This window comes from Aotus nancymaae, unplaced genomic scaffold (genome assembly GCF_030222135.1).
Source record: "Aotus nancymaae isolate 86718 unplaced genomic scaffold, 86718_ANA_hifiasm-v0.15.2.pri h1tg000010l, whole genome shotgun sequence".
Classification (NCBI taxonomy): Eukaryota; Metazoa; Chordata; class Mammalia; order Primates; family Aotidae; genus Aotus; species Aotus nancymaae.
In genome coordinates this window covers 63,918,225-63,928,347 of record NW_026988421.1, presented here as the reverse complement: position 1 = coordinate 63,928,347, position 10,123 = coordinate 63,918,225, and the positions used below count along the sequence as shown (strand labels likewise).

The window sequence follows — 10,123 nt, the reverse complement described above, 5'->3', positions numbered from 1 at the left end:
CGCGTCCGTGCCGTGGTGGGCGTGGCCAGGGCGGAGACGCGAGTAGGGGAGTAGGAAACGCGCTCCGGGAGAGGAGTTCCGGCTCCTTCGCCTTTCCGTGTCTTGGTTTGCCTGCAGCTCTCTAGTACTTTTCTCCTTCTCTTTGATGATTCGGGGCCTCGGCTTCCCTCACGGTATTGCAGAAAGACACAGCTTTCCTCTTCCTCTCCAAACCACCTCGAAGCAGGGTTAAGTTGGTTATTCCCCTCTTTCCTTCCGAGCAGTCTCGTAGCGCAGGGCACTGCAGGGCAGGTAGATGCTGCTTTTGCTGTCTTCCGGACAACTACCTGTTTTTCCGGAACTTGTGGTCTGAGGTCCCGACCTTCACCTTAGTCTGTTTTTGTGGGGAACTTTTTTTTTTCAGCTTTCCCCTTGAAAGTTTTTTTTGTTGAGAATTTTAGAGGCCTTGGGGAATAGGCCACTGGGGTGTGATGTCATCGACTATTGCTAATTATGTGCCCTTTTCCTCCATCCCTGTCGGTTTACCTTCTATGTTATTTTTCACGAAACCTCTTCTTGATTCTGTAAGCACACAAACCATCAATTATTACTATTTTTAAACATTTATTTTTTTTTTTTGGAGAGGGAGTCTTGCTCTGTTGCCCAGGCTGGAGTGGAGTGGCGCGATCTCAGCTCACTGCAACTTCCACCTCTCAGGCTCCCTAGTAGTTGGGATTACAGGCGCCCGCCACCACGCCCGACTACTTTTTGTATTTTTAGTAGCAAAGGGGTTTCACCATGTTGGCAAGACTGGTCTCGAACTCCTGACCCCAGGTGATCTGCCCGCCTCGGCCTCCCAAAGTGCTGGGATTACAGATGTGAGCCACCGCGCCCGGCCCAAACCATCCATTAAAGTGACTTATTTGCTGAGGGTTGGACTGAACATTAGCGTATTTATTAAGGATCGACTTGTTTTCTTTGGAACTCTTCAGTATTTTGGGCTTCAAGACTATTTGGGCTTCAAGCTGTACATAGTAGGAATATTGGTTCAATTTAACCTCAGCTAACCTGTAAGAACCTTTGTTTCCTAAATTATTGATTCATTAAGTGGTGTGACCAGAAGCTTAGTTTCTCAGTGAGTGATGTGCATTTTGTTGGGCAGTGGCCTGTAGAAATTGGATTCCTTCCATCAGCAATATGTTGGTCTGAGAACCATAGTTAAGTTGTTATTTTAACTGTGCTTTGACGGGCAACTGGAGCTGATTGGTATGAATGTCTAGCATCTCTCAAAGTACTTAGGGGTATTTTTTTTTCTGGGTGGTTAAATTTATTAAATATCCCTCATTGTCTTAATTGTCTTGCTAGAGTGTACCCAACGTGGTGGCTCACGCCCGTAATCCCAGCATTTCGGGGGGGCCAAGGCAGGTGGATCACCTAAGGTCAGGAGTTCAAGACCAGCCTGGCCAACATGGTGAAACCCCGTCTCTACTAAAAATACAAAAAATTAGCTGGGCGTGGTGGCGCGCGCCTGTAATCCCAGCTACTCAGGAGGCTGAGGCAGGAGAATCTCTTGAACCCGGGAGCCAGAGGTTGCAGGGAGCAGAGATCACACCTCCAGCCTGGGCAACAAGATGAGACACCGTCTGGGAAAAAAAAAAAAAAAAAAAAGTGAGATATTGTGCACATAGTTAGATAACCACTGAAGTTTGCATTTTACTCACTAGGCTGAAGTAATAAAGAGACATTTTTTTTTTTTTGGAGACAGAGTTTTGATCTTGTTACCCAGGCTGGAGTGCAATGGCGCGATCTCGGCTCACCGCAACCTCCGCCTCCTGGGTTCAGGCAATTCTCCTGCCTCAGCCTCCTGAGTAGCTGGGATTACAGGCGCGCGCCACCACGCCCAGCTAATTTTTTGTATTTTTAGTAGAGACGAGGTTTCTCCATGTTGGCCAGGCTGACCTCAGGTGATCCACCTGCCTCAGCCTCCCAAAGTGCTGGGATTACATGCATGAACCACCACGCCCGGCCCTTTTTTTTTTTTTAAAGAGAGACAGGGTTTTGCCATGTGCCCAGGCTGGTTTCAAACTCTTGAGTTCAAGCAGTCCTCCTTCCTCGGCTTCTCAAAGTGCTGGGGTTACAGGAGTGAGCCATGATACCTGGCCCTTTTCTCTTTCTTTTTTTAGAGGCTGGTCTTGATTTCCAACCTCAAGCAGTCTTCCCACCTTGGCCTCCCAAAATGCTAGGATTAGAGGTGTGAGCCACTGCTCCTGACCAGCCCTCCCTCCCTTCCTCCCTTCCTTCTTCTTCTTTTTTTTTTTTTTTTTAGAGTGTATGCCTTTTCATCTCTATTTTGGAGGGTGATAAATAGTTTATATATTACTTTGCTGTCTGGAGTGAGCCAGTGTGGTAAAAAATGCAGCAATTGACATAAACTAGTTTACAGATGGGAAATCCAATGGGAAAGAGTGCCTTTTTTTTTTTTTTTTTTTTTTTTGAGACGGAGTTTCGCTCTTGTTACCCAGGCTGGAGTGCAATGGCGCGATCTCGGCTCACCGCAACCTCCGCCTCCTGGGTTCAGGCAATTCTCCTGCCTCAGCCTCCTGAGTAGCTGGGATTACAGGCACGCGCCACCATGCCCAGCTAATTTTTTTGTATTAGTAGAGACGGGGTTTCACAATGTTGACCAGGATGGTCTCGATCTCTTGACCTCGTGATCCACCCGCCTCGGCCTCCCAAAGTGCTGGGATTACAGGCTTGAGCCACCGCGCCCGGCCAAGAGTGCCTTTTTTGTGTAAGAGACACTGTGAACTGATGCCCAATTCAGACCTATGTAATACACTAGAGATAGGACTATCTCTAGTCACTAGAGTTAGGACTTTAATTCTCACTAAGAAAGGTAAGATGTTAATTATATTTTTCAGGACGTCACTGGAATATTATTTGGAGAACGTGTCATGGAAGTTCTGCGTCCACAGCTTATAAGAATTGATGGCCGGAATTATAGGAAGAATCCAATCCAAGAACAGACCTATCAACGTGAAGAAGATGAAGAGGACTTTTATCAAGGTAATCCTAATTGCTCTTTGGTCAGATAAATAAAATGTCCTGTGTATTGTAGGATCAATTCTTTGTTTTGTTTCAGTGTGTTTCTGTGTCCTCACTGAAATTTGAGATGTTTGGCCTCATATAGCTCCATTTGTGTTCATGTCTAAGGGTACTGATGAGTTTGAGTTTAGCTGAAGTGTTTTTGGTTGCAATTTATAAGCTATGTTTCTTCTTTGTACAGAGGCTTAAATATCATAAAGAGTAATTTTAGTTGATTATTAATATTAACCATTAATATTCTATGACAAAATTAAGTTCCTTTGTCTGTAAAGTTATTATTATTTTTTGAGACAGTCTTGTTCTGTCACCTAGGCTGGAGTGCAGTAGTGTGATCTCCGCTCACTGCAACCCCCTCCTCCCAGGTTCCAGTAATTCTGGTGCCTCAGCCTCCCAAGCTGGGACTATGGGCACATGCCACGATGCCCAGCTAATTTTTGTATTTTTAGTAGAGATAGGGTTTCACCATTGTTGGCCAGGCTGGTCTTGAACTCCTGACCTCAAGTAATCCACCTGCCTCGGCCTCCCAGAGTTCTGGGATTACAGGCATGAGCCACTGTGCCCAGCCCTAAAGTAATTATATATAAATTTTTGAAATAAATGAACGTATGTATTTAGTCCAGTGCCCAATAGTGTTACCAAAATCCTTGGATGCTCATGTCCCTTTTGTAGAACAGCGTGTTATTTGCATGTAACCTACACATATCCTACTTTAAATCCTCTCTTATAATACATATATACCTAATACAATGCAAGTGTTCTATAAATAGTTGTTATGCTGTATTTTTTTTTTTTTTTTTTTAGAAAAAAACACAGAGCTTTATTATTCTCAACACCAGCGGCAATGGTCTCTGTAGGACAGGGGAGTGAGTTCTGTTGACTGACAGGGATAGGTGGCTCCTACTTGCTGGTGATAAGCGGGTTCCGCAGGACCACGATGACTGAGTCCCCACGCAGGAACATCTTGGAGATGTAGCGGTCTTTGTTGACTGGCTTGGACTTCTTCTCGCCCTTGCCGCTCTTGGGTACCTCAGTCCACATCTCCTTCACGTTCTCCAGTACCATGTTGCAGCGCCTATCAAAGGCCTTCACGCGACCCAGGAGTTTCTTATTGTTGCGGCAGTTGATGAGTACTTGGGTGTTGTTCTTGACGGACTGAGTGAGCACAGAGAGTGGACCCGTGTTAAATTCCTCCTCCTCTCGCTTCTGCAGCTCCTCCGGGGTCATCTCACTCTTGGGCTTGTTGAGGAGGCTCCTCATTCCCACCACCTGTGCCTTAGCCGGGCCTCACATGTTGGTCCTGCTGTATTTTTTTATTTTTATTTTTTATTTTATTTATTATTTATTATTATTATTTTTTGAGATAGAATTTTGCTCTTGTCGCCCAGGCTGGAGTGTAACAGCGTGATCTCGGCTCACTGCAACCTCTGCCTCCTGGGTTCAAGCAATTCTCCTGCCTCAGCCTCCTGAGTAGCTGGGACTACAGGTACACACCACCACGCCCAGCTAATTTTTGTATTTTTAGTAGATACGGGGTTTCACCATGTTGACCTTGATGGTCTCGATCTCTTGACCTTGTGATCCACTGCCTTGGCCTCCCAAAGTGCTGGGATTATAGGCATGAGCCACCACGCCTGGCCTAAGTTTTGTAGTTTTAGTTGAGACAGTGTTTCACCATGTTGGCCAGGGTGTTGTCAAACTCCTGACCTTGGGTGATCCGCCCACTTCGGCCTCCCGAAGTGCTGGGATTACAGGCATTTGCCACCATGCCCGGTATGTATTGTTTTTTAATTTGTATTATTTTTATTGCTGTATTGTTACTTTACTTATTTTTTTCCAAATAATTTTTTTTTTTTTAAGAGACAGGCCCATTCTGGAGTGCAGTGGCACGACCTTGGTTCATTGCAGCCTGAACCTCCTGGGCTCAAACGATTCTCCCACATCAGCCTCCTCAGTAGTGGGGACTATAGGCATGTGCCACCATGCCCAGCTAATCTTTGTAGAGATGAGGGGTTTTACTTTGTTGCCCAGGCTAGATTGTTTTTCAAATATTTTTAGTCTGCAGTTGGTTGAATCTACAGATGGAGAATCCTTGGATATGGAGGGCCAGCATTATATAGACATCTTTGATAAAGTTTAGTTTATTAATTAGGCACAGTAAGAGATTAATAACAATAACTAATAAAATAGAACAATTATAACGATACATTGTAATAAAATTAATGCGAATGTGGTCTCTCTGTGTCATGCTCAGTATCTTATTGTAGTAATAGTTTTGGATAGCAGTTAACTGCAAGTAACTGAAACCTCAGAAAGTGAAACCACAGATGGGGGGGAGTTACTGTATGCATATGCTACCTTCTGAGGGTTCCAAGACTGAAAGATTTAAAATAGTCATTATATGTTTTTTATGGTTTATTGCTTATAAGATCAGGTCAGAAGGAGTATCAGAGCAGTGTCATGCAATGTACAGTGTCTGGCTGTTCTTTATGCCTGTGTATTGCTATTTAAAAACGCCAACAGTGGTTGACAGCTAAGGTGAAAGCTGTTGTCCACAGAGCAACATTTTTTCTGAATGACATGTCATGGTTTCTGTGCAGGCTCCATGGAGTGCACTGATGAGCCCTGTGATGCCTATGAGGTGGAGCAGACCCCACAAGGATTCCGGTCTACTGTGAGGGCCCCTAGCTTGCTCTATAAGTGAGTCATGGGGAAACACTTCCAGGAAACTTAGTGGGAAGTGGACTCTTTGGTCTTCCATACTTATTGCAATGCTTGATCACTAATGATAAAATAGTGTAGTTTTATGTCCTAAAATTTCAAAGGACTGATTACAGAATAATTTCATTGTTCTACATGTATTGATAAGCTGATTTTGCCTCTTGTGTTAGGCCATTCTTGCGTTGCTATGAAGAAATACCTGAGGCTGGGTAATTTATAAAGAAAAGAGATTTTATTGGCTCATGGCTCTACAGACAGTACAAGTATGGCACTGGCATCTGGGGAGGCCTCAGGGACCATTTACTCTTGGCAGAAGCTAAAGTGGGAGCAGGCATGTCACATGGTGAAAGCAGGAGCAAAAACGATGGGAAGTGAGGTGCCACACACTTTTTTTTTTTTCTTTTCTTGAGACGGAGTTTTGCTCTTGTTACCCAGGCTGGAGTGCAATGGCGCGATCTCGGCTCACCTCAACCTCCGCCTCCTGGGTTCAAGCAATTCTCCTGCCTTAGCCTCCCGAGTAGCTGGGACTACAGGCATGCGCCACCATGCCCAGCTAATTTTTGTATTTTTAGTAGGGACGGGGTTTCACCATGTTGACCAGGATGGTCTCGATCTCTTGATCTCATGATCCACCCGCCTTGGCCTCCTAAAGTGCTGGGATTATAGGCGTGAGCCACTGCGCCCGGCCCAGTGCTACACACTTTTAAACAACCAGATCTTGTGTGAGCTCACTCATTGATCAAGGAGATGGTGCGCAGCCATCATGAGGGATCCACCCCCATGATCCAAACACCTGCCACCAGGCCCCACTTCCAACACTGAGGATTACATTTCAGCGTGAGACTTGGTAGGGATACAGATCCAAACCACATCACCTTTTATTTTTTTTATTATTATATTTTTGAGACAGGGTCTCGCTCTGTTGCCAGGCTGGAGTGCAGTTGCACGATCTCGGCTCACTGCAGCCTCGACTGCCCAGGCTAAAGCAGTCCTCCCACCTCAGCCTCCCAAGTACCTGGGACTGGCACACACCAACAAGACTGCCTGATTTTTTAAATTACTTGTAGAGGTGGGGTTCTTACTATGTTTCCCTGGCTGATCTTGAACTCCTGGACTCAAGTTATCCTCCTACCTTGGTCTCCCAAAGTATTGGCATAAGACACTATGCCCAGCCACCATATCCCATGTTACCTTTTAAATATTATTATTTTTTAAAGACAGGGCTTCTGCTTTGTCACCCAGGCTGGAATGCAGTGATGTGATCTCAGCTCACTGCAACCTCTGTCTCCCTGGTTCAGGCGATTCTCTTGCTTCAGCCTCCCGAGTAGCTGGGACTACAGGCATGTGCCACCACACCCAGCTAATTTTTTTTGTTTTTGTTAGAGACAGGGTTTTGCCACGTCGGCCAGGCTGGTCTTTGAACTCCTGACCTCAAATGATCTGCCTGCCTCGGCCTCCAAAAGTGCTGTGATTACAGGCATGAACCGCTGTGCTTGACCTAAAGTGAATATTTTAGATTTTCCATGTAAACCTCTTTTGAGTCCAGCTGTACTTTTAACTGGAAACATGCCAGTATGGGTTTAATGAAGATAGCATATGTCATGCCGCATACCTGTTGACTTTGTTGGGGATGGCACTATGTTAGGCTAGGGAAGAGACCCAGAGCCAGCAAATGAGACACAGCATTTTATCAAGGGGACTTACATAAAGGGCAGTGCAGTGGTGGTGGGCTTGACAAAACTTCAACTGCTTGTAAAAAGCATACAGTTTATATAACATTTCCACTTAGCACCCTGGCCCTAGCAGCCATCACCTGGCAACCTTTATTTAACCCAAAACAAAGGGACTCAATCCCCTGTATGGTGTGGGTTCCATAAATGGGCTGGGGGATTCAGATATTGCTCATAGATAAAGGAATGAATCTTTGGGTTGGAATGAATCCAAGCCAGATTCCGTAGCTTGGAAATCTGAACACACATTCTTCTTAGATAATAGGGTGATTCTCAGGTAGGCTTAAGTCATTGCTGTCAGATGTGTCTGCTATACAGGATCCTTTTCCTGGTATCCTTAACTTACCACTGTTAGGGGCATCTGCCCTACAGCATGGACTGTGTGGAGCTCTGTGCCACTCATTGGGAAGGTCTTTCATATATGATCACATTTAATCCTTATGACAACCTTTTGACAAATAGGTATTATTCACTCTTTTTTAATTTCAATTTTTATTTTTATTATTTATTTATTTTTTTTTTTGAGACTGAGTTTCGCTCTTGTTGCCTAGGCAATGGCACGATCTTGGCTCATGGCAACCTCCATCTCCTGGGTTCAAGGCATTCTCCTGCCTAAATCTCCCTAAGTAGCTGGGATTTATAGGCATGCAGCACCGCACCCAGCTAATTTTTGTATTTTTAGTAGAGACGGGGTTTCACCATGTTGGTCAGGCTGGTCTTGAACGCATGACCTCAGGTGATCCACTTGCCTTGGCCTCCCAAAGTGCTAGGATTACAGGCATGAGCCACTGTACCCAGCCAAATTTAATTTAATTTTATTTAGTTATTTAATTTATTGAGATGGAATCTCCCTCTGATGCCCAGGCTGGAGTGCAATGATGCAATCTCTACTCACTGCAACCTCTGTCTCCCAGGTTCAAGCAATTCTCCTGCTCAGCCTCCCGAGTAGCTGGGATTACTGGTGCCTGCCACCACACCCCGCTAATTTTTTTTTATTTTTTTGAGACAGAGTTTCACTCTCGTACCTAAGCTGGAGTGCAGTGCCATGATCTTGGCTCACTGCAACCTTTCCCTCCTGAGTTCAAATGATTCTCCTGCCTCAGCCTCCTGAGTAGCTGGGATTACATGTACCCGCCACCACATCTGGCTAACTTTTGTATTTAGTGGAGACAGGGTTTTACTATGTTGGCCAGGCTCCTTTCTAACTCCTGACAGGTGATCTGTCTGCCTCGGCCTCCCAAAGTGCTTGGATTACAGGCGTGAGCCACCCTGCCTGGCCTTGAGCCACCTTGCCTGGTCTCACTAATTTTTGTATTTTTAGTAGAGTTGTGGTTTTGCCATGTTGGCCAGGCTGGTCTTGAACTCCTGACCTTAAGTGATCCGCCCGCCTCAGCCTCCCAAAGTCCTGGGATTACAGGTATGAGCCACTGCAGCCAGCCTATTTTTATTTCTTTATTTAATTAATTTTTTATTATTTTATTTTTTTGAGACAGAGTCTTGCTCTGTTGCCCAGGCTGGAGTGCAGTGGTACAATCTTGGCTCACTGCAACCTCCGCCTCCTGGGTTCAAGTGATTCTCCTGCCTCAGCCTCCTGATAGCTGGGATTACAGGCATGTGCCACCCCACCCAGCTAATTTTTATATTTTTAGTAGAGATGGGGTTTCACCATGTTGCCCAGGATGGTTTCGATCTCCTGACCTCGTGATCTGCCCACCTCGGCCTCCCAAAGTGCTGGAATTACAGGTGTGAGCTACTGCACCCAGCCCTATTTTTATTTTTTTAGAATCTCTCTCTGTCACCCAGGCCAGAGTGCCGTGGTGTGATCATAGCTCATCATAGCTTTGAACTCTTGGGCTCAAGGAATCGTTCTGCATCAGCCTCTCACTTCATTTTTATATGTGAAGAAGTAGGCTTACAGTGGTTATATGAGTTGCTCAAGGTTTGTTTGATTCTAAAGCCTTTTAAACCTCAACCACTTTGCTGCTTTCTAAGGTGCTGAAGCCTAGATTATTAATAGCACTTTGAGCCACTGCATTTTGTTATAGGCTTGTTCACTAGCCACATAGTAACAAACTGGAGCCTGATAGAAAGCACTTCTAATTGGTAAGGTGGGAAGACAAAGGCCTCACAGAGTTGGTGCCCTACAATCTCCAGCCCAATACAATGGAAAACCACTTGGAAACTACAGACTTCCAATCTTCTAATCTTATTTTAAAAAACTGGCTTACTATAATAGATTTTAATGGAAGTAATTGGGCTTGGTTATCCCATGAAAAAACAAATGAGCAATTTTAGACATAGTTATCCATAGTATTGGGTACTGTAATTGAAATCATAGAAGTTGAAATAACGTTGATGATGAGTTGTTTCTCTTAACTCTTTAGCTCTGTGACAGCCTATTACTGCTTTAGACTCTGAAACTTCTCTTGGGATTCAGTAGTCTCATTCATTTGAACATAGCAAATGACTGTGGGTTCCAGAAGATAACTTTGGATTGCTACAGTTATTTACACTTGAAAGCCTAGGCGAGTAATGTAAAGGAGTTAATAAGTGATTGAAGTGGGGTAGATGAAAGACTGTCGGGAGTGATG

At 44.8% G+C, this 10,123-nt stretch overlaps 2 protein-coding genes across 10 annotated transcripts in view; one reads left to right on the top strand and one right to left on the bottom strand.

The window, feature by feature from the left end:
- ASCC1 (activating signal cointegrator 1 complex subunit 1) overlaps positions 1-10,123 on the top strand; it is a 165,498-nt gene that overhangs the window by 40,459 nt on the left and 114,916 nt on the right. For 7 of the 9 annotated variants that reach the window (XM_064374256.1, XM_064374260.1, XM_064374257.1 and 4 more), the window contains 2 exons: positions 2,901-3,045; positions 5,682-5,781. In XM_064374256.1, coding sequence (XP_064230326.1) covers positions 2,934-3,045; positions 5,682-5,781 — 212 coding nt within the window. In that variant the 5' untranslated portion in view covers positions 2,901-2,933. Of the gene's footprint in view, positions 1-56; positions 174-2,900; positions 3,046-4,469; positions 4,568-5,681; positions 5,782-10,123 lie in introns of those variants that run through there. The other 2 variants (XM_064374259.1, XM_064374263.1) reach the window with 2 other exon arrangements.
- LOC105722635 (small nuclear ribonucleoprotein Sm D2-like) lies at positions 3,982-4,341 on the bottom strand. The gene has a single exon (XM_064373682.1). The coding sequence runs from the start codon at positions 4,339-4,341 to the stop codon at positions 3,982-3,984; it is 360 nt and encodes a 119-aa protein (XP_064229752.1).